Raw genomic sequence first — 26,338 nt, 5'->3', positions numbered from 1 at the left:
TTGTTACCGAAATCTCCATCCTTGTCCCTGGGGCCAGTCCAATAATGAGACGCAGCTCCAGAGGATCTCTATGAAGTCCTCCCTCAGTCGTCTGCTCTGCCACCCCAAACCATGTGCTCTGAACTCCCGACGGTGGGTGGAGGCCTGTGCCGGGTCCTTGTCACTCCACACCTGCAGGACTGGGCAGAGCCCCAAGGTGGAAAACTCGTCAACGTAGATGTCAACCAACAAGATCTCCTTCTTTCAAGACTCAAATCCTCTGCACATTTTTCCCAATCTTGGTTCTTTTTCAGAGAATGACAAAGAGTCATTTCCACATTTTATCATTACTCCGGGTGGGACGGCTAGTCTAATAGGAACTACTCCACCTTCCATAACCAAAGCTTCGCCATGGGATTCTGGCCATCTCTCTGCCACAGACGGTCCCCTTGTACCAAATCATGAATTCTCACTCTGTGCTTCTCTCACTGGACTTCTCTTCCCCCTGCAGAGCTGGGGATTGAACCCAGAACTTTGTGCCAGCCACGTGAAGGGTGTCTGAGCACTGCAGGAGCACTGTCCCCTCTCTTGTCTAGCCTTGATCATCTTTAAATTCATGTTTAGTGATACAAATAAAAACCAGTGCTTTGTTAGTTCTAGATTATGGATTAACATGGCAAATAAGAAATAAAGATGCATTATTGCTCTAAAATTTTTTTCTTTATTAAAATGAACAGCAGGTGCGGCCGCCCTGGCCCTCCTCACTCTTGCAGGAGAGAATAAGGAGGGAGAATCTCCTCAGTTCAGCCCAAATGTGTCCCCCTGTGAGGCGCCAGGCATTCCCAGTCAGAGGAAACCAGGGGCGAGGTGGCCGGCTGTAGTATGTACCAATCAGTGCGTGACAAAAAATGTTTCCTGATTGTGGAAGAAAATATAAACAGTGAAGATAACCCGGGACCCGGACCCGGGACCTTTGACTCAGTGAACCCCTTCCACCTGGTTAGACTCTGCTGCCTTCTCTGTGTTGACCCGGCCTTCCCGGGAGGGGTGAGTGCAGGAGGGGACTCTGCACCTGACCCCACCTGCCATCGTCCATCCCACTGCCAGAGGCTTAGTTGGCTGGTAGGCTTCACACCCAGCAGGCCTGTTAGCCGGGGAAGGAGATCTACCCTCCTGTCTTCTGTGGATGTCCAGCCGGGGAGGGGGCGCTGCACGCCTCAATTTCATTTAACCTGGGGTTGGACGAGGATACTCTCTATTTTTTAATAGAAATTGTTAAAGGTGATTTAAAAAATTGTGAATCTATTAATTCAGGATTCTTAAGTTATAAGTGACAGAACACAGCTGAATTGACTTAAATGTAAAAGGGGATTCACTGTCCCACATAGTCAGGTTGGTGGGAGTCCTGGGCAGGATCTGGGCCCTCGGGGGCGCCCTTGCACTCTGCTCTGTGCTTAGAAGAATGGCAGGGGGGATGGGCAGCAGCAGGTGCTCAGCCCCGGCCAGGCCTCAGCAACTGAAGAGGTTGTCACTGGGGCTGGAGTTACATTCCCACCCCGCAGCTGGGGTGAGACCAGCCCCAGGGGCTGCGAGTTGGGCGAGGAGCCTGCGGGGGGAAAGAGGAAGGAGAGGAGATGTAAGGCGAACAGAGACAGAGGCTGGGGCTTCTACTGGCTGCCATTGCTCCTCCACAGAGAAAAAGAAGTCGCTCCTTAGAAGTAGAAGCAGCAAGGCTAGACCAGAGGGCCGCTAGGCTAGACCAGACGGCCGCAAAGGCAGAGGGACGCCAGGTCATCCTGGATCGCTGGACGCGTGTTGGAGGCTGTGTTGGGGAGAGCTCCATCATGCAGACAGCGATGCTGGACTCTGGAAAGAGGGGACCCGGTCAGAGGCAGTCATGGAAGAGGTTAATTAAAATGCCACACCCTCGACTCTTTCCTCTCACTGACTCCTTGGGCTACGGAATGAAATGACGCATTGACACACAATTCAGTGAGGCCAAGTTCGTGGAGAGGAGGCTCTCGGTGGGCCCTCTGTCTGGAGAGACTCCCCACGCAGGATGGGGTGCGTGGAAATTCCACCCGCGCCATGTCCCTAGAGGCAACAGAAGTCAGAAGACAAGCTTGCTCCTGGGCAGGGGGTGACACCGTGCAAGGCACTCCCCTGCCACAGCTCACGTCGTCCCTGTGAGCACCTGCACCAACCCCAGCAGGGCCGCACCTGTCACCACGACCTCACACACCACGAAAGCCCCAGAGCCTTCTCGACTCCTCTGAGTGGAAGATGGAGGCCCGGGCACCCGGCTCAGGGACCGACGAGGACTCTGGCTACATTCAGCTCACTTTGCCAGGTCTTCTGCTGCTGTCCCCTCAGGGGCAGCTGCTGTACGCACAGGCCAGCAGTGTCCCAGAAGAGGTGCCACCCTCCTGTCACCCTTCCTCCCGTTGCTTCTGCAGGTTCAAGAGGAAACCAGTCCCTGGCGCTGGGGCTGCCTGAGGGCTGCCCTGGGCAGTGGGAACCTCTGTGGATCCAGCAGGGAAAGCGCTGGGTTCTCCAGGAGGGGTGGCAGCGTCCTCTGGGACCCAACAGGGTGCGTCCACGTGGCTTCACTAGGTGGCAGCAAGTCCTCTCCTTTTAAAGAGACTTGACGGGTGGAGGTGAGGAGCTTCTGCTGGGAAACACAGCAGTGGTGCTCACAGCCAGGGCACGTGGCCAGCGTTCCCTGCGACACGCTGTGCCTGTGGCACTGGTGGCCGGGAGTCACCTGCCAGGCTTTCACCTCCAGGCGCACTTCTGCTTGGACCCCCAGGCCCAGCCCGCTGCAGAAGATCCAGGGAGCCCACTTCCCCAGGCAGCTGTGAGGCCCCTCTGCCCGCCTCCTTCCCTTCCACACTCGCATCTCCTCTCTCTGCAGGACGGTGGGATCCATCAACAGACGTAAACACGTTCATCCCGTCACAATGACGCGTTCCCCAGGGGCCCTCCAGGGAGTGGCTGCTTCCAAGCCAGTCAATGATGGAAGGGTGGCTTACTAGAAGTCTGGACTCCACCTAGGGTCGCAGGGTACACAGCAGTAGCGCAGATTTGCTCCCCTGAGCCTGGGTGGACTGTGGGACGGGGCCAAGCATAGGTGCTCAGCATCAAGGTCAAGGTCCCAGGAAGCCACAGTGTGGGAATCTGCCCCATGGGCACCAAAGTCACCCGGGATGGTGGCAGATGTTGGGTTCAAGGGAAGGAGCGTGCCTGGTGCTGGCTGAACCTGGGGCAGTGAGCAGGATGTGACATCACTAAGCAGAACAGGACTGGGAGCCCTGGAAGGCGTGCACACGAGCGTGTGAGCCAGGTGCCCGTGGGCACCAGGAGTGTGCTCTCGCTCCTCCGGGGCCCGCTGTTCATGTGGGAGGGCTGCTGAGACCCCCGAAGGCTGGGACAGGCAGTGGACACAGGAGAGGCCACGAGTGGCCAATGGGGTGAGGAGCAGGTTTGCTGGGGGTTGAAGACCCGGCACAGGGAGGTCCTGGAGGAAGGGGGCACAGGAATGGAACTGGAGACAGGAAAGAGCAGCAGTGTGGCTGGCTGAGTGGAAGGGGATAGGAGGAGGCTAGCTTCGGAGCCCTGTTCAGCTCAGGCCTTCCCCCACAGGACGTGGGAGCCCCTGGAAGGCTCTGAGCTGAGGGCCGAGTGCCCACCCAGTTTGCTTCTTTGCATGTAGGTTTTGGTGACAAACAGGGACAAAAGCAGGAAAACTATTTAGGAGCTGTTGTGATCATCTGAGTGGGAGATTGAGCCACAGTAAGCAAGCACAAGTGGCTGTCAGCATGAAGTGATTGGATTCTCGCAGTGTTTTGAGACAGAATCAACTGACTTTGGTGATAATTGGACTCAGCGTGTAAGAGAAATGCCAAGGAAGACATTAATGAGTAAGTCTTGTGTCCTGTGTTTAGTTCAATTTTGCAAATGTTTGTTTTCTACTCTGCGTCTCTGGCTGCGTATGAGGCATGGCACCAGCAGGATGCAGGCCTCCCTGCCAAGAGCCTGTGGTCTGGAAAGAGATGGACATGCCAATAAAGACACAGACCCTCGTTAAGTCTAACGATCAAAGTGTGCCCGAGTTCTGACAGTGGGGCTGCCACTGTCACCGTGAGACTGGGATGGAAGTCATTCTGCTGGTGATGGACGGAGGAGGGTTTCCTGGGTGTTCTGAGGGGGGTGGGGCGCTCCGGGAGAGGGCCCTGCAGGAGGGAGGCCCCAGGAGGGAGGCTGGAAGCACACTGGGTTGGCTGGGATGACCAGCACAGCGGGGAAGAAACGGCGCTGGGTGGAGCGGATCATGGTGGGTTTTGGGGCCCCGATCCTTCCTGGACCTTGCTTGAAAGACAGCAGGGACAGGTTTTGTGCTTTGAGGCAAACCTCTCACCACATTGCCCCGGCTGGCCTCCAGCTCCTGGCGCAAGTGATCTTCTGCCTCAGCCTCCCAAGTCGATGTGTCTACAGGTGCATGGCTACACCTGGCTCGGAGAAGGTTTCCAATAGGGATTCTTGTGATCAGAATAAGTTTTATAAACTTATAAAACTTAAAAATAATAGACTCACTAAACTTATAAGCTCAGTCTGGCAGCATGTGGAAGTAGTCAGAGGAGAAGGGAGAGGTGAGAAACAGCTGGAGGTCACTGTGACCATGGCAGCCAGGGGGTGGCACCTGCCTGTAATCCCAGCACAACAGGAAGATCAGGAGTTCAGGGCCAGACTCAGCCACCTAGAGAGACCCCCGACAGGGCTGGGGATGAAGCTCAGAGGTGATCCCCAGTACCAAAAAAATAAAAAAGCTGAGAGCCTGAACGGAGTCTAGTGCAGAGAGTGGAGGAGGGACAGGGGGCTGGGGACCAAGTGCTGAAGTGAATGAGGAGGGAGCAGAGTCCCGCAGGCCGGGACGCCGTCCCATCCACCAGAGCCAGGAGTCTTGGGAAAGTGAAGGCCTTGGAAGAGGAAGGAAGTGGTGGGGTGGGTCCGGTCATGTGGGCGTGGAGGGCTCCAGAGGTGGAGATGTGTGTGGAGATTTCAGAGAGCCTGGGTGGACTGTGGGACGGGGCCAAGCATAGGTGCTCAGCATCAAGGTCAAGGTCCCAGGAAGCCACAGTGTGGGAATCTGCCCCATGGGCACCAAAGTCACCCGGGATGGTGGCAGATGTTGGGTTCAAGGGAAGGAGCGTGCCTGGTGCTGGCTGAACCTGGGGCAGTGAGCAGGATGTGACATCACTAAGCAGAACAGGACTGGGAGCCCTGGAAGGCGTGCACAGGAGTGCGTAAGCCAGGTGCCCGTGGGCACCAGGAGTGTGCTCTTGCTCCCCCGGGGCCCGCTGTTCATGTGGGAGGGCTGCTGAGACCCCCGAAGGCTGGGACAGGCGGTGGACAGTGTGTGTCGGTGGTCATAGGCAAGGAGAGAAGCTCGTCTTCACCAAGGACTTGTAAAGTCACCTGCTCCAGAAACCAAGAGCTGTCTTTTCTGTTCCACCAAGACTACTGCATTAAGGTTTCCAGGGAATCACAACAGACGGTTGTACTGACCGCATAGTATTTAATATGATCAGGTCTTAAATAAGAAGACAGGAGCATAAACAATTAAAATGAAACATATAATAAATAATCATTAAGTTATAAAGTACATAGTTTATATTAAAACTAAATTCTCAGATGCAAATGTAAATACAGAAGAGCAATAATATAGAATAATAATGCTACAATTTTATACAAGAGTCCAGAGAAGACAGTTTCAGCTAAAATAGTCAAAATTCAGATTAATTTTCCTTGAAATCCGGGACCTACAGCAGAGTTTCCCCTCTGTGCCTTTCCTCTCAGGACCTTTTTCTGTTCCTACAAATGGTGTTGGGATCACGCTGAGCACCGGAGCATCAGGCTCTGCTGGAGTGGCGCTGCGAGACTGGTCCCTGCTCCTGCAGGAGCGCCCAGAACTCGAGAGACTCACGTGGCCACAGCTCTGCAGAAGAGAGCAGCCCCTGGGGACTGAGTCCAGCGCCCTGGATGTACACAAGGAAGTGGAAACCCTCCAAGTCAATCAGTGCCCACGGATGCAGGTGTCCCGGGTCACTGTCCCCAGGTGAGCGGTGGTGTCCAGGTTCTCCTCCGTCCCTTCTGGACGGGCTTCCTGGAGGCGGCACTGCAGAGGGCAGCACTGCCTCTCCTGGCGCTGGGGCTGTGCTGAGCCTGAAGGTCGAGGTCCTCAGCCAGCCCCCCGAGAGTCCTGCTCACTTTTAGAGTGAAGAGCCTGGCCCAAAGGGCTAGGACAGATCTTTAACAGTAAACACACCAAAATAAATACATTAAATAGAACATCACAATGTCAAGAAGTCAGCAAGTATAAAGCCTGAAGCCCAAACACAGTCTGGGTCTTTCCCGCGCTCCAGGGGGGCTGCATCCCTGGCCCCTGCCAGCTCTTGGCTCTGCCCAGCAGCCTGGGTGGCACCCCGGAGGCTCAGCAGGCTGCTGTGGCCATCCCAGGCCACGCTCCCACAGTCCCTCGGATAGCATATTCTAAAGGCTTAAAAAAGTGACTCATTTCTGACGATAAAGCACTTCAAGGAGCTTTCAGTAAATAACCATGCTGGACGCACCTTTCCAATCTGAATCTGTCTGGAAAACACTTTCAAGTGGACAAGTTTTCTTCTCAGAGTGTAAGGCACTCCCACCTCCTGCTCTCGCATGCTCAGAGCCACTGAACAATAAGAAATTCTCAAATAGCTTATACCAGTCTAGCGAAAATTTTATTTTTCTAGAGTTTTTAACTTGCTATTTAAACACACTCTGCTGAAATCGATATGAAAGATCAGTTGGAGCAGATATCTTGTTTTTACGACTCTTGACCAAAAGATTGGGAAGTTTACCGGGAAGCCTGAGACAGGCCTCCGGCCACTTTGTCTCCTAGCTTTGAGTTTGTGTCAGTGACTGAATTTGTCTTCTCCAAAGCGAACACTGAGTCTCTAACATGAGAAACCTGTTCTGAAGTATATTCATCACATAAGTTTCATTTTAAAAAGAAGAAAGCAAAGATGGAGGAAGGAGACCTCTGGAGTTACTGGGTCCCTTGTAGTATGACCGCACCATCTGAGAGCCAGGAGACGGCCTCAACCCTCCATCCCAGAAGGCCACCAGTGCCTGTCCCTCTGCAGATCTCACTTGACATGTTTGCAAACCTCAAAGGCCAAGTATATTTCATAAATACATTCATAACTATAGAATTTAAATATTTTTGACAAAACTATAAAAAAGCAAGATTTTTTTGGTCCCCATCTGGTAAATCTGTCCCCTGATACATAAATAAGTTACATATTTATTTGTTAGGCACTTTGAAATAAAACGTAAACTCTTCAGATATGCATTTTTAAACATTCAGTTTACATTTCCTTAAAAGAATACAGATTTCAACTTTTCATTTTGATCCTATGCTTCTCTATGTTCAGCTTGAATGAAGGCATGCACTTTTAAGGTCTGGTCATGACAGAACCCATTCTTGTGGTAATTAACACTAAAGTTAACGGAAGATCAATAAATTCTTGAGGAGTATTTTTGGTTTTGGTTAACAATTTTAGCCTTCTCCATCAGCCAAGGACTGTCACAGTTGGGCAGTGAGATAAAGTAAAAATGCAGAAGCCATAGAAACCCATGACCTGGGAAGTCAGACTCCTGGCCCTGAAGTACTGCGTACTAATTTGGGGAATGATCCTAGCTTTGCACACTTACTGAGGTCTTTTCCCACACCAATGGACTGCACTTCTGCTCTCAGAGTACCAAGAAGTGAGTCCAACTGCTGTTGGAGTGTGTGACGTAGTGCCCAGCTCCAAGTCGGGTCTCCAGGAACCTTCTTCTGCCTCGAGTCTAGGGAAGATGCTGGTGGACCATCTGTGGAGAGAGTGTGCCGTGAGTGCTCCACCTGAGAAGCACTCGGTGAGACGCAGACCAAGGACAGCCGCAGGGTGATTTAAGGAAGATACCTTTTGGAGAAGCGACTTCAGTCCTTCCAGAAATTCCCTAGGTGGTTTCTTCTCGTAGGAGTCACATGAAGGGCATGTCTAGAAATCAGGGAAAAGCAACATTCTTCCTTAAAACTCCTTCCTACTGAATAAAGTGATTATTTAAAATGTATTTTCCAGCCAGGCTTGATGGCACATGCCTGTAATCCCAGTGGGTCAGGAGGCTGAGGAAGGAGGATCATGGGTTCAAAGCCAGCCTCAGCAACTCAGCAAGGTCATAAGCAACTCAGCAAGACCCTGTCTCTAAATAAAATATTTTTAAAAACGGCTGGGGATGTGGCTCAATAGTTAAGTGCTTCCCCGGGTTCAATTCCTGGTACAAAAACAAAACAAAAATAAAAAAATCTGGGAAAGTACATAGAATTGTTCTGAAAGTAACAATGGTAAAAATCACTTATAATCCTGTTCCTGGGAAAGTCTGCAATGTCTGGCATATCTCCCCCAGTGTTGTTTAAGATTTTTGTTTTTACTTTGCTTTTATGTTACACTGGTTGATGATCTGCTTTTTTCCCCTAACACATCACAAGAATTTCCTAGGTGTTACATAGTCTTCAAAAGTATTAAATATAATGGTTACTTTGTATTCCAACAAAGAATGAAATTATTACCATTTTTGGACACCTAGGTAGCTTCTAATTTTTCCCTTTGGTAAGCAATACTTCAAAAACCACCTCTGTAAATCATTTTTCATAGATATCTTATTTAGTTTATTTGATAAATTTCTAGAAGTAGAATAACTAAATTAAAGACTAATAATTTCAAGGCTTTTGATATACATTGTAAAATAATTGCATGTCTTTTCACTTACAGTATTCTTATTATTGGGAAAATAATGATAAACAAATTCTCATTTAATTGGAAAAAAAATAAGATTTCCTTGTTTTAACATGCATTTGATGGCTGGGAGATTGAACGTAAGTCCTGCCTGCTCATACTCCTCCCTCCCTCCCTTCCTTCCTAGCTCTGGATTTACATTCTATTCTTCTTCCAGGTGTAGCATGGTATTTAAGCCCCTGGGTGCCAGTTTCATGTAGTGACAACATCTGGCTGAGAGACATGAGTAAGTCATTCTGACAACTATTTGTGGCACCTGGTGAGTCTCTTAACTTCTTGAGTAGGTCTCACTCTCTTCCTCTGTAAAAGGAAGGTGCTTAACTGGATAGTTCCAAGTTCAGTGCTGAAGTGTTGGGTTTTAAAGCCACGCCCAGCTCCTTTCATTCTGAGGAAAGTTTTAAAGGGCTATTTTCACATGGCAACCTGGCCAAGCAGTCAAAGGAAATAAGAATCATTTTGATAGTGTCATTAAGATTTCACTTGAAGCACGTGGGGAATTTCTTGAGGAGGGAGACTTAATAACAAAATTTTAGAGTAACTTATTTTATGTGGTTTCCACTGGTTGAGATGAATGCTAGTTACTCATGTTCTTGAGTATTACCATTGCCCATGAGTTGGCATAAGAAGATATACACAAAAAGACTTGGGTATCTGAAAAACCAGGGATGTGGAAAGTCCCCAGCCAAGCAACGGGGTACACCTTTTTAAGTTCAATACTGACTCTGTTACTGTTCAGGATGAAAATGTTCTTTAAGAGAGAAGAGCAAAGTTTAAGATGATCTTGATCTCCTGCAGGCTGTCCCTTTTCTTGTCAGAAAGCTAGGATTCAGCTCCCATGAACAAGAGCACAAGCTATATGTGGCCATATATAACAGGAGGAAAATGCTTCTTAGTGTCTAAGTCACAGTTGGATGCTCTTCCTAAGGACTCGCCTCAGGAAGCTACATGAACATAGTCCAGCTACTAGAGACTAGCAGCAAATTCTAACTGGGTTTCTGGGCACTTTTGAGGTCTTGAAAGAAGCAAGCTACTTCTCAAAATGTACCACATGTGACAAGGTGTCACTAGAGCCCTAGAGGTTCCAGCTGTGTGAGAGAGAGAGAGAGAGAGAGAGAGAGTGTATGTGTGTGTGTGCACCATGTAACAGACATATTGCATTGTAGTTAACAAATACAAATGGGATAGGTGACAAGTGACAGTCTTACTGGAATGAGTTCCTGTTCTCTGCTTGCATTTGTAGAAGGTACTCTCCTCTTCAGGTTTTTGATGAATAAACTGATCCTCGTTCCGTTGTCTCCTGGGTCTGCTGGCTTGAGTTGGCCAGCAAACTTCTGAAAGCACAGCAAAGCGGACTGCTCACAGCGTCCCTGAAAGAGAACCAATTTGCACAGACGTTAGGGAAGTCATCACAATGCTGAGAGTGACTCTCCCGGCCTCTCCTTCCACCTGTACCAGCGTGCGTAGGGTCACACTTATCTTAACAGAGCAGGAAGGGCTGAGTGCACCACCTCTGAATCGTTGGCCAGAGAAGACAGAGGTGCCTGGGTGTAAATTTCCCCTTGTGCTGGGAAGAAGGAACAGTTTCTGCCTTGCTGAGACAGGAGAGGAGAGCCTCCCTTTTCCATGGCTCTTTATTCTTCGTGCCACACTGAGGTACATACTGAGGTCTGGCTGGTAGGAGGGCTGGTGGGAGGCAGGTGGCCAGGGAGAGTTCGTTTGGTTTAAGAGCACGGCTGCTCCATTATGAGGCTCCGAGTTGCTCTGTGGCTTTGGTACATTACACTGCCGTCTGGTTTGCCAGCTGTCCCTCTGGGAGATCCACAGAGCATCTCTCAGTGGTGGGCTGTAAGCAGCTTTCCACCCTGTGCAGCGATGGCCCCAGGTCTTGCTGATAGGAGATGCACTTAGCACTGATTTTGCAGCCCACAGGTGAGTGGCTGAGTGAAAGCCCACATTTGGGAAGGGAAGTGGGTTCCTATCTCTGAGGACATATTCGAAGATTCCTATCCTTCCCGAGGCTATGCATGGCTTTTCTAAAATCCTGTTCACATCCTCGGGTAAGTTAGGGTAGGATTCCAAACCAACAAACCAATCACACTGCCGAGAACAGTATTTGAGATTTGCCCAACCGATGGGAGTAGGACCATTCCTTAGAAGACAGAATAGGGCTAAGGACATAGCTCAGTGGCGGAGCACTTGCCTAGCAGTAGAGGCCCAGGGTCCATCACTAGCACCATAGGAAGGAAGGAAGGAGATAAAAGTAGTGTCTCCCACTATAGAACAAGGACTCAACTTGGCCAAATGACTAGAGAAGAAGCCAGAATCTTAACAATCAAACCAGAAGGGGAATGGAACTCCTTGGGAGAGCAACTCTTAAGTCCACTCCCCAAAGCACACAGATGCTGACCTAGGAAGGGCCTGTACCTGGGTCCCTTCTGTCCAGGCTACCTGTTTTCCTTTAGCCCGTGCATGTGATGCTGTTTCCCCCCAAAGTGCCACATCTTGGTCTTGCTAATGCACATGGAAGCCACAGCCTTCTATCCAGAAACCTCCAGAAAAAGGCGTGGGCAGTGCAGGACAACATTCCCTGCATCAGCTCAGGGCAGTCAGCTGGAAGCAGCCCGAGCCTGCTTTGCATTTTCCAGCCCATGTGCACACCCCACATGGATGTTGATTAATAACACGCATCTCTAAGTCACAAACCCCCAGTTTCGCTTTGCATATGTGGCCACAAGCCGAGAACCTGCTTATCTGGTTTCCTTATACCAGGCCCGGTTGCCTTTCATCCGGCAAGGTGGTGTCCTTTCCAATTTTGCCAAAATGCTTATTTAATAGAAACTATTTATAAATGTTAATTATAGCACTTTTTTTTCCTTGAAAACCACATGTTCATGTTTGTTGAAGTTTTTTCTTTTCTCTTCTTTTTGACCACAACCGGCTTAACTTACTGGAAAAAAATAATATTCATATTTAAAGAGATAAATTTTCCAGCTGAAACTGAAAACACTAACTGCTTCATCCGCGATGATCTGAGAAACCAGCATTTCTCACAGGGGCCTGTTTTGCTGAGTTAACATTTTCATTTGTATGTTGAAACCAAATTAGGTTCCAAAGAAGTACAGGGGCCCTACGGAACCAGTGCCCCTGTGACAATATCACCAGGAATGATCAAGACCAATGGTCAAAACTTTTAACCCTAAGAAAGGCTTTCCGAGAGCCCCTGTCATTAGAAGAAGATGGTACATGGGTGCCAAGGCTGGTGCTGATGGGGCTGCGTCTCCCAGCCCTCCCTGTCCACCTGTGTGGACAGATACTGTGTTCGCTTTGTTGTCCTGTCCTGCAGGCAGCAGAGCTGTCCCTGGCAAAGTGCGGTCTAGACAACTAACCGCTGGGTCTCACCTCAGGAGCACGCCAGAGCAGCCTCAGGAAGGAAAAGAAATGAGAACCTGCCCTGCCACCTGCCCAGAGGTGTGCAGGGCAGGGAGATGGACCTAGATCCAGGCAGCCTCCGGTGCCCTGGCCTCAGGAGTCCTGGGCCAGCCCAAGTCCCTGTACAGCACCTCTTGGGGCATCCCTGCTGCTCTCCTTCGCTGGGTCTGGGTGACAGCAAAGTCCTGGGGAAGGTTTTGTTCCCTGGGCCATCAATACTGGAAAGCATGAGGAGCTCCCTGGTCCCACCTTGGTATTGCAGACTAGAGGGAATGAAGGGAGTCAGAAGCAGGAGTAGAACCCACCCCTCTCAGGCCGGGAAGCAGTCAGGAGCTGCTTTTGGAAAAAAGCTCACTTTGTTTCGCAATTGAATATTTGGAAGTATTTGCCTCCTCAGAGCCTACTTTTAGACTTATTAGTTTTTTTGTTTTTCTTCTTCTTCTTTTGCAAAGAAAGCCATGCTCATTTGTGGCAGGCAGCCTCGCTCCCTGGGAAGATCACCTCTGTCCCCCCCACAAACTGAGCTTGTATCAGGGTTTGCAACAGCAGCACCACAGACATCCTGGACCACTTTTGGCTGTCAGAGCTGTCCAATGCACTCCACTGAGCAGCGTCCTGTCCTCTAACTACCAGAGGCGGCGGCACCCTCCCTGCCAGCCCCAGTCCTGCCAACCCCAAATTTCTCTGGACAATGTCAAAGGTCCCTTGGGGGCAAAATCACCACTACTGGAGGACCCCTGGTTATTCGACTGAAGGAAGAAGGAGAGAGAGGGGGGAGAGAAACCTGGAGGGGCCAGTTAGAAATCCTTGCTGAGCACTATTACATAAATGCACTTTTACGGCCCTATTTTCAGTAAATTTCTAAATTCTGTTACAGGCCCTGCTTTGGGGCTGGCCCTGAAAAACTTGGCCTCAACTCTCTTCTTCCTTCCTGAACTTTTCAGCCAGTGAACTTAAAGATCTCAGGTGCACACGACTCCCCTGTATCATAGAAAGCAGAGCTTGATCAGATTATCAGACAGCTCTGGTATTGCTGAGACAAAACCCGCTCTTTTAGATGTAAGATAAAAACGTCTTTCAGTGGAGCAGGGACAAGGAGGGAATGGAAGGTGCGGGACTAGGAGGTGTGGGCGCGTGTGCATGTGTGGAAACATCACCTTGATCCACTAATGTGTACAATGGATATGCACTAATAATCATAATGGAAAGATAAAAAATGAAAGTGGCTATGAAAAATTTAAACTTTAGAAATCATTCATTAACACAACATATAAAGGAATTACCCATTGGATGAGTTTAAGTTAGAAAATGGGCTATTTTCCTATTTTGCAAGTTGAAGAGTGCAGCTAGGAAACTCTGGGAAGAACAGGAATTCTAGTCAAACAAGGCGCACAAGATGCTGAAAAACGCATGTATTGATACTTAGACACTTGAATTAAGAAGTATTCCTAATTATGCTACTTTCATTTTAGATGCTACTTAGTAAAAAATGACCTAGTAAATATGAGAGTAGCTAGGTTCCGAGCTGGAGAGTGAATTTTAGAGAAAAGCAATAGTTGTGACTCATTCACTTTCTAAAGTTTTACACAGTCATTTACGATAACTGTTTTCTTTGCAATGCCTCTTAGTAAATCTGCCCCTTTGTAGTGTCCTAATTACTGGTAGCACTTTCACAGTTATCCTAATTTATGCAATTAAAGGTTGGTGACAATGAATGTCAGAAGCCAGCAGACCACACTGAAGAGGTTACCGGGAACAGACCAGTAGACACCGCTCTTGAACGAGCTGCCTGGCCGCTTCTCCCTGGGACTCGGATTTGAAGGGCTGAAGAGATGGACTAAGTTTTTGAAAATGGTCCTTTCAAAAGACCCCACCGAGGGCCAAGGTACGTGTGAATTATACTTCAAGGGAGGGCTGGGGCTTCCGCAGCGCTGTCCCTCACACGGTCCCTGTAATCTAATTCTTGCTATCTTTTTACTTATTTATTTCTAGTTTATTATTTAAAGGGGAATTCCTCTCCTTCTGGGAAGAATTGTGTCTGTGTTCCCTAAATGAGATTACAGAGAAGACTGAAGAATCTCCATGAAATGTAGCTACCTGTTCCTTGTACAGAAGCTTTCTTTTCCAGTTTTATCATTCTGTCTTATAAAACTACTTAAGAGTACTCTTAGAGATACTTGAATATAGACATTTGTTTTATAAGAAACATAATGTAGCAGTTTGTTGGTAAATCATGACTATTTGAACAAAATAGAAATAAGTATTTTACCAATTATTAAAAGCCCAGATACATTGAAATTAAGTGTATTCCCAAATAACCATTATAATGCCTTTCTTATTGGATTAAAAACATATCACATATATTTTCAGAAATAAATTCAACAGGTCTTACCTTCACATCTTGCGGAGCTGGCAGAAGTTCAGGCTCCTAGAGAGAAAAAGAAATCAATTCCAATTTACACTTGTAAGTTGAAAGCCTGCTTGTACGCTACCTACAAAATGCCATTCAACGCTGCGGGGTGCGTGGGCTCTTACCAAGTTATTCACATATTTTTTCAGCTGGTCAACTGTGTGTATAAGGTGACGCATTCTAATCATGAGGCGACGATCTTGCCCTTGGGAGCTTGAGTTATGGGCCACTGTCCCCAGAAGGATGACCATCAGACAGAGACGCATCCTCTCCATGTGGCCAGGGTGGGGTCCCCTCAGTGCAACAGGAGGGCAGGAGCCTTCTGGTCACTTGAGTGTGACTGGGGACGGGCTGTCAGGGAGCCCTTTTATTCCCCCTCAGGGAGAGGCCAGGCCCTCCCAGTGAGCCTGGAAATCTCTCTAGAATGGATGAATGTGAGTAACTCGATTTTCTTTTCCACTGGCTAGGTATACGTGTGCATGTAATAGTGCGTGGGGGCAGGGATCGCTGGAGTGAACGAAATGTGCCCCGTCTGCACCTTACACAGGAAAGAGACAGAAATGGGTGAATTCCAATTTTCAGCTTGAACCAAGAGAGTGTGTGCTAAATGGCAGGTACTGTGATACTTCAAAGAGGTAAACAAAAACACTTTGATCTCTTTTCCTCTGCACCCCTGGCATCTGACCTGTCCCCTCTAACAGTCATAAGGGTACTTCAATAATGAGTAAAGTGGAGTGAGTACCTACTGGCAGGACTTTTTTTTAGGTAGACTATGTCTTTGACTGAAATCACCCTGTATTCCATCATAAGGGGAGGAGGGAAGACTACCTTTTAGGAAATTTTAAATAAAGGGGGTGTTTTCCTAACTTGCCGGAATATTTTAGGTTTTTATCAGGTTTGAAGGGCTAAAAATAGAATTGGCTCCCAATTCTTCATTAAGCAACAGTAATGTTGGCTTCTGACATTTTATTTAGCAATCTGATTTATAAATACCATGAGTGATTCTAATATTCTATAGAAAATGTATTCCCCCTGATCAAGATATCATTATACCATTAAAATAAGCACCCACAGGGCCGGGGTTGTGGCTCAGTGGTAGAGCGCTCGCCTGGCATGTGTGAGGCCCTGGGTGTGATCCTCAGCACCACATAAAAATAAATAAATAAAATAGAAAGGTACAAAAAAGGCACCCACAAATTCTTCTATTGTCTCTCTCTTCTCTATGATGCATCAGTTAATTGAGTGACAGATGCTGATACTCGGTCTTATCCAAGTCAAACAACAGTTTAAACAGCGACATTGGCAGTGCTGAGAAATGGTGCTTTCTTGGAGGGCAGTGTCTGCCACTTCTGTTAGATGTTGTCCCCTGTGGGTGTGAGCACACAATCCTAACTGTGTCTGTGACCAGGGGGAGGCCAGCACAGGCTGCCCCTCCAGAAAAGGTTCGCCATCCCCTCTCCTCTGCCTTTCTTGTCCCTGTGACTCTACCCATTTGAGAAAGTTGAATATAATATTCTAGCCTAAGAAAGCCTTGTTCCACAATCAGGTCGGTCTTAAAACTAACCCTGGGTATAGATGTTATTTATCCACCTATTGGTCATCTAGGTTGTTACACACTTACTTGCAGCCATACTTTATTCTAGAATGTTATGTAACCAAGATAAATGAGAGTTTGTACTTCATTGGTTCTGGGGGTTGACTATGGATTTTTTTTATTCTAGAATATCTAGAATATACAGGTTTGGTGTTACAATAGATGAAAACTTTTCCAACATGATCAGGAAGTTCTTCTCATAAACATCACACTCTGTAGGGGTTCTGGGAGAACTCACTAATCCATATAGACTTGGGATCGCCGCACGGCCCCATGTCTGTGCACGCCTTCCTCATCTGCCCACGCAGACGACCGTCTCCACCAAGACTCTCCACCAGTGCCTCCCTCGGTGCTAGACGCCCACCTCCTGGGACCTCCCCGCCTCTCTCCAGTCCCTCAACTAAGGTACCAGGGATCCCAGGGCCAGTCCAGAATTTTGACCCAAGACCCAAGGGTCAGAACTTCTGCAGTACTGCCTCCCACCAAGATGTCCTTGTCCTAACCCTGGGTACCAGTGAATGTGTCACTTTACATGACAAAAGGGATGCTGCTGTGATTAAGTCAAGACTCCCAGATGGGGAGGGCTTCATGGGCTGTCCCATGAGCCAAGGTGCTCACTGTGCTCACGGAAGGAAGGAAGGAAGGAAGGAAGGAAGGAAGGAAGGAAGGAAGGAAGGAAGGAAGGAAGGAAGGAAAGAGGGAAGGAAGGAAAGAGGAAAGGATGGAAGGAAGGAAGGAGGGAGGGAAGGAGGGAGGGAGGGAAGGAAGGAAGGAAGGAGGGAAGGAAGGAAGGAAGGAAGGAAGGAGGGAGGGAAGGAAGGAAGGAAGGAAGGAGGGAGGGAAGGAAGGAAGGAAGGAGGGAGGGAAGGAAGGAAGGAAAGAAAGAGGGAAGGAGGGAAGGAAGGAGAGAGGGAGGGAAGGAGGGAAGGAGGGAGGGAGGGAAGGAAGGAGGGAAGGAGGGAAGAAGGGAAGGAGGGAAGGAGGGAGGGAGGGAAGGAAGGAGGGAAGGAGGGAAGAAGGGAGGGAGGGAGGGAAGCAGGGAAGCAGGGAAGGAGGGAAAGAGGGAGGGAGGGAGGGAAGGAGGGAGGGAAGGAGGGAGGGAGGGAGGGAAGGAGGGAGGGAGGGAGGGAAGGAGGGAAGGAGGGAGAGAGGGAGGGAGGGAAGGAGGGAAGGAGGGAGGGAGGGAAGGAGGGAAGGAGGGAGGGAGGGAGGGAGGGAAGGAAGGAGGGAAGGAGGGAAGGAGGGAAGGAGGGAGGGAAGGAGGGAGGGAGGGAAGTAGGGAAGCAGGGAAGGAGGGAAGGAGGGAGGGAGGGAAGGAGGGAGGGAGGGAAGGAGGGAAGGAGGGAGAGAGGGAGGGAGGGAAGGAGGGAAGGAGGGAGGGAGGGAAGGAGGGAAGGAGGGAGGGAGGGAGGGAGGGAAGGAAGGAGGGAAGGAGGGAAGGAGGGAAGGAGGGAGGGAAGGAGGGAGGGAGGGAAGCAGGGAAGCAGGGAAGGAGGGAAGGAGGGAGGGAGGGAGGGAAGGAGGGAGGGAGGGAGGGAGGAGGGAAGGAGGGAAGGAGGGAAGGTCAAGGTCTAGAGGAGCTATGACAACAGGAGCAGGTGGCGGTGGCCTCTGGGAGCCGCAGGGCCAGGGGCAGACCCCAGGTTTCTGCAGGGCCAGCCCGCCCATCCCGACTCAGCCCTGCAGAGCTTCTCGTGGACCTCCGGCCCTCAGCACCATGAGGTGGTCCGTCTGTGGCGACACTTGTGGGATGGGGCTACTCCTGGAGAAGACAGGAGCCAGCCAGCAGTGTTCTGTGGGGGCTCTGGAGGGCGCAGGCCAGGGGATAAGGACAGGTGAAGAGGAGAGAGAAGCCAGACTAGTGTGGCTGCAGCATGCTGTGGGCTTCAGGGGTCAGGGCACCTGGGGACCACTGGGGGTCAGAATGCATGGGGACTTTCCAGGGGTCAGGGTACATGGGAACTACTGGGGGTCAGGGTGTGTGGGGACTATCTAGGGCCAGGTACATGTGTCTGTCCAGGGGTGAGGGTGCATGGGGACTGTCCAGGGGTCAGGCACATGAGGACTCTCCAGGGGTCGGGACACATGGGGACCACTGGGGGTCAGGGTGTGTGGGGACTGTCCAGGGGTCAGGGCACCTGGGGACTACTGGGAGTCAGATGTGGGGGGACTACTGGAGTTCAGGGTGTGTGGGACTATCTAGGGCCAGGTACATGGGGACTCTTAAGGGATTAGAGTGCGTGGGGACCATCAAGGGTTCAGGTGCATGGGAACCATCAAGGGGTCAGGGTTAGTGGGGACCATTTAGGTATGTGTGGGGACCATCCAGGGGTCAGATGCATGGGTACTATCCAGGGCTGGTGCATGGGGCTGTCCAGGAAGCCCTGAGTGTCTCAGTCAGGATGCAGCATGTTTCAAGGTCCCTTAGCCCACTTTGCCTATCATTTGAACTTGTCACCATGTTGAGATGGACCTTACATCAGGACCGGGAGGCACAGATGTAGCTGAGTCACCGAGGCTAGGAAGGCTGTTCTCTGCTTACAAATATCAAGCCTGTTGCTGTCCGTCCAGCCCCATTTCACCAGTGTCTAGTGGCTGTTTACTGTTGATGGTCTGGATGCATCAGTCTGCTATAGCACCTGCTTTTCAAATGCGAGTTCGTCCTAATGGGACGAACGCCTCAAGGAATAGTTTGAGCATAATTTGAGCATAAATTGAGCATAAGCTCAAGGAATAGTTTGAGCATAAATTGAGCATGAGTTTGAACGTCGTGTTCTCTTACGTGCAGGTGGTGCAAAGAGCTTCAGGTGGCTGAACAAGCCAAGTGAGAACACACAAGCTACACACACTCCTCAGATGTGCACCGGTCACCACGGAGGCTCTGAGTGTCACAAGCCACACCCATCCACATCGCTGTCACTGTTTTCCATCCCAGAGAAGCCTCCTTAACGGCCTCTCGATGGCTCACCCACTGCAGCCCTCCTATCCCCGTCTCGGTGAGCCACGACAGGTCTTTCTCTAGGCACACACAGCAGCGTGTGTGCAGCTCTTAACCACTGAGCGTGTCCAAACGGTTAGGTTCCTGTCTTCTTTTTCAGTGTCACTGATAAAGTTTCTGATTGCCGTGCCCTAACCTCATTTTCCCCGTGAGCCTGTGGTTTTTGTTGTGTGAGTTTGTACAGTGCAGTGATTTTCACAAACACACATGTCAGAATGAAGCAGAACTGACTGTGCTTCATCTGCAAGTATCAAGTTGAGCCCAATCAGCAACTGTTTATATCCAGGTAAACAAGCGAGACTAGGATGCAGGATTCATTCTTAAGGAAGGGGAAAAAGGGGATGGGGAAGGAAGAGAAAATGAAAAGTGCACTTTCTCAGTTTTGCATGTGGCCCACCCAAGCCCAGGCTATGTGAAAACCTTTGCCCTCAGCACGGGGCACAGGGGAGTATCGGCATCTGTGGACCCCAGGGTCATAAATGTGTTCAGAGGTCCATGAGCCTCCCAAAATCATGTGCAGAATCTTGTGTTTCCTTTTGAAAGGAGAGAAAAAGCTTCAATTCCATCAGCTGTCAAGCAACCACCATTTTTATTTTCCAGCCTCCAGAGGCCCGAGTCACTGCAGGCCTTATTAGTTCAACTCAGGCCTCAAGGTGCACGGGAGAGGCTGAGGGGCCGAAGGAGGCCGCCCCAGAGGCCCACACATTGCTCTTCCTTCACTCCCGGTCACGAGCACCTTGCATGCGGCTGAGTTTCGCCAGGTGTGCTCTTTCCAGGACAGCAAGGCCATCGCTGTGGGGGCTTAAGAAACTTCAGTCTTCTTTCCCAAGGATTCACGGACATGCTGCAAGATGTTTTTTTCCCCCTGGTCCTGGGGTTAGGACCCAAGGCCCTGAGCCACATCTCCAGCCCTCAAAAATTTCCTTTAATGGCCTGTACTTATAGATGCCTGGTCAGGGCATCGGCAGGGCCAGGGAGCTGAAGGAGAGCTTCCAGCCAGGGGCAGGGCTGAGCGAGGCAGGAAAGGCCTGGTGTCCAGCAAGGGGTGGCTTGCACGGGGAAGCTGCCCTGCGGCCAGCCTTCCTTCCATCTCCACGCCCCACTCGCCTTTCTGCTTTCGTCTGCTCTGCCTGCCCCTGGGGAGGGTTACCTGTTCTCCATGGTGACCTCTAGGGAAGGAGGTCTGCTGAGCTTCGAGTGCTAACCATGGGCAGACAAGTGGCTCATCTCTGGGCTGTTGAACCTTGGGTGGGTGGCCATTTTTTTCCCAAGAAGAAGTTTCACTAGAATAATTCAAGGTCATTTTTCCACTTTCCAAGGATGTTCAGGTAGCCACTGGAATATTTTACCTGTTTGGCTTGAGGGAGGAAAACCAAGGAGAAGAGTCCCAAGGATTCGCCGAGGTGCCTTGGAGAGACCACCCGGACACTCCTGGAACTTTTCTCCCTCCCCTGAACTCAATGCACCGCTGATGTCACTGACTTGCATCGTTTTCTAGAACATGTGCAGGTGATGTATTGATGGCCCATGTATGTACTTAGCAAGGGCTATGCCTCCCGAGATTCCAGACATAAAGATCCCGAATCACGACTGCACATCCTCATAGCAGGTTATTTCTTTCCGTCCCAGGGTCTTCCCTCTTGGGATAACTCCAAGAAGGCCAATGAGTTATGGAGAACCAAGGGTCAGTTCCAATCATTGTGGTCAGTGGAAAGCCCAAGCCTTGGGCCACAGCACTCCCTTGCTCTGTGGCTGAGGCCCTTGGGCCCTGCAGGGTGGGGTCTGAAGGTCAGTGTGCTGAGGGGCAGGTGCTCACTGCCTCTGCTCCCCCCACAGTGGCTTTTCTGAGGAAGCTTCTGGACTTGATTCTAACATGCTAGGAGCCTATGGCACTGGCCAGGGAGGCTGGAGACAGAGTGCTTCACACCAGACCACCAGGAGACAGAGAGCTGGAAGGTCCACACTGCTCGACCCAGGCCCACTGCACCGCCAGCCTCTCCCACCTCCCGTTTCTAACCAGTGCTATTCTCTCTAACTCCAGCCTGCCCCGAGGTCCTGCTCTGGGGCCAGGGTAGCTGCAAGTTGGGGCAGGCTTGGCCCTGAAACACCCAACATGTGGTTATGGAAGGACAGCAGCCCAGCAGCGGGGATGGGTGAGTCCTCCTGCAAGGAGTCCACTGAGCCCCCACTAGCCAAGAGTGGAGCCCCTCCTGGCCTTTCTCGAAAGGCCACAGCAGGGTCTTCCTGGGGGGGAGTCCACAGAAGAAGGCACTCACATTCAAGATCAGAGTTCTGTTTCCAGGAGTGAGGATTCTCTTTGAGAAACTGCTGTTCCTCATCTGTTTAGATGTGTCAAGAAACAAAGAATTCAAAATGTACAAATAAGTGAAAAGGCAGAATATAAAATTCATCCCTGTTCTTCCTTAATTTTTGCTTCCTAGGGGACTCCCGAGAGTTTACCGTATGTCATCCTAGACAGTTTCCTAGGTGCATAAAACAACGAAGGAATAGATGGGCAGAGATTGATGGAAACAGAATCATATGTGGAGACAGGGACATGTAGAGATAAAGGGACATCAGGGTGGAGACATGGACAATGCGTGTTCTTTACATAAAGTCTTGATCTTTCCTGGTGAAGCCTGTCACTGTCCCTTTGCTCTCAGCCTGTGTCAGGGCGGCTGTCCACAGCGTGCTCCCACACTGGCCAGCTCATGTCGATGTCTGCATTAGCGTTCTGTGGCGTGGCTGGACCATGAATTGTCCATTCAGGACCCACTGGTGAGCATGTAGATCGTCTCCATTTTTGTTCACCTCTAACAATGCTGCAACGACCATCATTAGAGATGTGTTTCTATGCGTATATATATATCATCGATATTTTAAATGTTGGCCAGTAAATTAGGAGGAAAACAAAAAAGCAGTGCCCTGTCGGGGGCTTGTCTCCCTGTGACTGACATTAGGTCTGGTGACCCCATATTTAGCTGTTTCTCCTGGCTCTCGAGGGCTCTCTTCCTACTAAAGGCAGGGAAACATATCCAACTACTCTTTCTATGGCATCTTTTGCCATATGGAGGTTTCAAGTTTTTATGCCATTACAAATGAGAACCTTCTGTTTTCTGTCGTGGGCCCCAGTTTAATATAAAATCCATCTAACTTCCAAAAAGACAGATGGCAGTGTTTGGTTGCTGCAGCTCTTGAGTGAGGAATTCCAGTGCCAAGGAGTCAGGCAGGATGGATTCCGGAGAGATTTTAGATGATTACACTTAATTCATCTCAAAACTAGCCACACACATTTTTATTTTTTTCTGTTTCTGTGCTGGGGCTTGAAGCTGGTGCCTGGTGCATACTAGGCTTGTTTTCTACCACTGAGCTTCAACCCCAGCCCCTACGCACGTTTTTTGAAATATGATAATACATATGTGGTTGGAGATGGTTCACTCAGTTTATAGACAACGTCGTGTGCTGCAGAGGATTCCCGGGCCCTGAACACCATTGCTGCAGAACAAAGACTAGGTGTGATGTGTAAGTTTTACACACAACAGAGCCAATCTTGTGCCCTACTCTGAGGGACAAGGCACTCTGGAATCCTGAAACGGTGTATAGGTCTTGTTGTTTTCTTGCAGTTTGGGGTTTTTCGTTTCATTGAACTTGAATTCTTGAAGCATGGATTCTCCAGGTCCGGGGTACACGGTAGCTCCGTAAACCACAGGGACCCATAACAAGGTGCAGGAGAGGGAAGCAGCCTCTGAGACTTGTGCTGGGCTGCAGGGCTGTTCTGAAGTCAGCTTTTAAGTTGAGAAATCGTTAGGCCTGACCTTCTGCTGCCTACAAGGGGAAGAGGAAGCCCCTTCAGAGGAAAGACTTCGACCAATCAAAAGGCCACAGCATGGACATGGGTGCCGTGGTCATCTTTCTTTCCTCTCCTCATCTAGGAGACCAAAGCCCAGAGAAGACAAGTGACCACTGAGGTGATGGGGATGCTGCCTCCAGAGTCCGACCACTGCTGTCCTCACGGGATCTGTCCCCACTGCCACATCATGGGTTAGAGCCACTGTGCAGAGACCCCATGACTGGACCCCAATCAAGGTGTTCCCTGACACAGGGTTTGTGGTGAGGAGAGAAGTTGATTTTTGCAACATTGTTTCTGGTGATATCCAAAATCTAAACTGTGTATCTGGTTTGTGTTCATGAACTGACCAGTCCAGCACCCCTCTCGCCTTTACTCTGCGGAGGAACTACCTGGCCCAGTGTAAGACCTGGTAGTAATTTTCTAGTATTTTATGTTCATAAAAGAGAAAGAAATGAATAGACTCCTGCAATAACTTGGGCCTTGAATGGTATGGACAAAGCCTACCAGGAACTCGACTATCTTGACCACGTAAAGGCCAGAACGTGGCTTAGTCCCGGGCTCTGGTCCAGCTGCGTCTTTGTCCTGCTGCCGGAAGCCTGTCGGGAAGGAGGGCAGCAGGACGCTCCCCTCTGCCCCAGCTGTCATCCAGAATTTAAAAGTTCTCTGCAGGGACACAGCACAGAGAAAGAAAGGGAACCGAGGAAGAGGACAGCAGCGTGCTTACAAAGGGAACCCGCGGGCCATGCATCTGCAGATGCCCAGAGGGGCGGCGACGTCCCTGGACACCCTACTTGCTCACCACAGCTCGTGTCGCGTATTCGTCAAAAGCCATCCTGCTACTTCCACAGTCAGGATACGCGTCATCCAGGAGTGCCATGAGGGGACAGGGACTGCACCTCTGCCCTCCGTGGCGTGCACCACCCAGCCCGTAGGACCTGGACCTGCTGCTGCTGCTGCTGTGTTCAAAGAGTGGTCTTTTTGGTGCTGGGGATCTAGCCTAGGGCTGCGCGTGTGCCGAGCTCTGCACCCTGGGCGATGCATGTCCCTGCTGTTCAGGTCAACACGTGGACCTGACCACGGGAGGGTAAGGCTGAAGGTGGCTGAGGGAGGTGGACAGTGCCCTCTGTGAACGAGGACAGCCACCTGCCGCCCCCTGGGAACGCCAGCCTCAGCCTCCTGCCTGGGTCTCTTCCTGTGCTGCTCTGTGCCGCTCTGGTCTGTTCCTCCTTCCTCTTTACCAGACTTCTCCTCTTTCCTTTGCGTTGCTTTGTTTTCCTCCACCCTAGTTTGTTTCTTCTCAAATCCCCACACTGTGAAGCCAAATTACACTTTAATTGCAGTCTTTTACAGGTGAAGCTTTCTGGTTGCTACTTTATGTTTGCTTAAGGTAAATGAATTGAACTCTAAGGACAGAGAGAGTCTTTTTAAATGACCTGATCCTTTTACAGAAAAACAAATAATATCATTTGCTTCTCCTGATTTAGAGGCAAATGATATTTGGTTTTCTGCAGAAGTCGGGGAGCTTTGTAAGAAGGCAATATCGGCTTAGCGTGGGGAGCAGATGCCTTGGAAAATCACTCACCTTCTGAACCTCTAAGGAGGAGGTGTCTTTAGGAAGCCTTCTCTGGCCTTTGTTAGCTTCCATGTCTGAAGCTCTCTGGGTGTCACTATTGGCCCTGAGAGGGAGCAGGGCCGTGCATCCAACATCTGTGCCACACACCAGACCCAAGGCATTCTAGAAGGTTCCACCAGGGAGGAAGCTCTTTGTCCCATTCTGTGTGGGATCCAGCATAGAGTATTGCTCTTTTTCACTTACCTGCTGGGTCCTGACTGACCCAGGAAGAGAAGGCTGTGATAGGCTTACACTCCCTATAAGCTCATAGTTGATCCACAAAAATAGTTAATCAAATTTATTATTGTAGAGGCTTCCTGGGCCAGAACTGAGGGAGGGTTTCAAGAAAAAGATATTAGAATCAAAAGTCCATGTCAAGCTGGGTATGGTGGCACACACTGTAATCCTAGCAACTTGGGAGGCTGAATCAGGAGGATTACAAGTTCAAAGCCAGCCTCAACAACTTAATGAGGACCCAAGAAACTTAGCGAGAACCTGTCTCAAAAAATTAAAAAAAAAAAAAAAAAACTGAGATGTAGCTCAATGGTAAGTGCCCCTGGGTCTAATCACTGGCACCAAAAAATAACAACAAAAAAAAGTCCTTGCCAGACACGGTGGCACATGCCTGTACTCATAACTGCCCAGGAGGCTGAGGCAGGAGGACGCAAGTTTAAGGCCAACCTGGGCAATTTAACAAAGCCCTGTCTCAAAATAAAAGTAAAAAGGGTTGAGGATGTAGCTCAGTGGTAGAGCACTCTTGGGCTCAATCCCTAGAATCAAAAAGGAAGGAAGGAAGGAAGGAAGGAAGGAAGGAGGGAGGGAGGGAGGGAGGGAGGGAGGGAGGGAGGGAGGGAGAGGGGGAGGGAAGGAGGGAGGGAGGGAGGGAGGGAGGGAAGGAGGGAGGGAGGGAGAGGGGGAGGGGGAGGGAAGGAGGGAAGGAGGGAGGGAGGGAGGGAGAGAGGGAGGGAAGGAAGGAAGGAAGGGAGGGAGGGAGGGAGGGAAGGAGAGGGGGAGGGGGAGGGAAGGAGGGAAGGAGGGAGGGAGGGAGGGAGAGAGGGAGGGAAGGAAGGAAGGAAGGAAGGACAGAAGGAAGGAGGGAAGGAGGGAGGAAGGGAAGGAGGGAAGGAGGGAGGGAGGGAGGGAGAGAGGGAGGGAAGGAAGGAAGGAAGGAAGGAAGGACAGAAGGAAGGAGGGAAGGAGGGAGGAAGGGAAGGAGGGAAGGAGGGAGGGAGGGAGGGAGGGAGGAAAGGAGAGGGGGAGGGGGAGGGAAGGAGAGGGGGAGGGGGAGGGAAGGAGGGAGGGAGGGAGGGAGAGAGGGAGGGAAGGAAGGAAGGAAGGAGGGAAGGAAGGAGGGAGGGAAGGAGGGAGGGGAGGAAGGAAGGAGGGAAGGAAGGAAGGACAGAAGGAAGGAGGGAAGGAGGGAAGGAGGGAAGGAGGGAAAGTTGAAAGTCCTCGAGAGCGGACACTAACATGGAATGAAGGCTCAGTGCCCTTCATGGCGTGTCGTCCAGGAGCTTGAACTCACCTGGTGGCCGTGGGTGCCTGGGCTGGGATGAGAAGGTGGGAGGTCCGAGGCGGGAGACAGTG

General features: G+C 50.3%; 1 protein-coding gene and 1 long non-coding RNA gene across 2 annotated transcripts; one reads left to right on the top strand and one right to left on the bottom strand.

The window, feature by feature from the left end:
* Window positions 1–7,823: 7,823 nt before the first annotated feature.
* Il21 (interleukin 21) lies at window positions 7,824–15,040 on the bottom strand. The gene is made up of 5 exons (XM_027955846.3): window positions 14,823–15,040; window positions 14,680–14,715; window positions 10,064–10,225; window positions 7,986–8,063; window positions 7,824–7,893 (listed from the first exon to the last, which is right to left on the bottom strand). The coding sequence occupies exons 1-5, from the start codon at window positions 14,970–14,972 to the stop codon at window positions 7,870–7,872; spliced, it is 450 nt and encodes a 149-aa protein (XP_027811647.1). The 5' UTR covers window positions 14,973–15,040; the 3' UTR covers window positions 7,824–7,869.
* A 1,382-nt stretch (window positions 15,041–16,422) lies between these two features.
* On the top strand, window positions 16,423–24,494 carry LOC114108218 (uncharacterized). The gene is made up of 5 exons (XR_003585443.2): window positions 16,423–16,696; window positions 19,080–19,287; window positions 20,609–20,798; window positions 20,919–21,442; window positions 23,222–24,494. It is a non-coding gene; the product is annotated as an uncharacterized lncRNA (long non-coding RNA).
* The last annotated feature ends 1,844 nt before the right edge of the window (window positions 24,495–26,338 follow it).

Source organism: Marmota flaviventris, chromosome 7 (assembly GCF_047511675.1).
Source record: "Marmota flaviventris isolate mMarFla1 chromosome 7, mMarFla1.hap1, whole genome shotgun sequence".
Lineage (NCBI taxonomy): Eukaryota > Metazoa > Chordata > Mammalia > Rodentia > Sciuridae > Marmota > Marmota flaviventris.
Note: the sequence above shows the minus strand (reverse complement) of the source record. Positions and strands in the feature narration are given on the sequence as shown.

Coding starts and splice junctions, on each gene's coding strand:
- Il21 (XM_027955846.3), bottom strand. CDS start 14,972: ATGGAGAGGATGCGTCTCTGTCTGATGGTCATCCTTCTGGGGACAGTG. Junction 10,226..14,679: donor CAGCTCCGCAAGATGTGAAG/GTAAGACCTGTT, acceptor GTTCTCTTTCAG/GGACGCTGTGAGCAGTCCGC. Junction 8,064..10,063: donor GAGAACAGGAACTCATTCCA/GTAAGACTGTCA, acceptor CCTGATTTCTAG/ACATGCCCTTCATGTGACTC.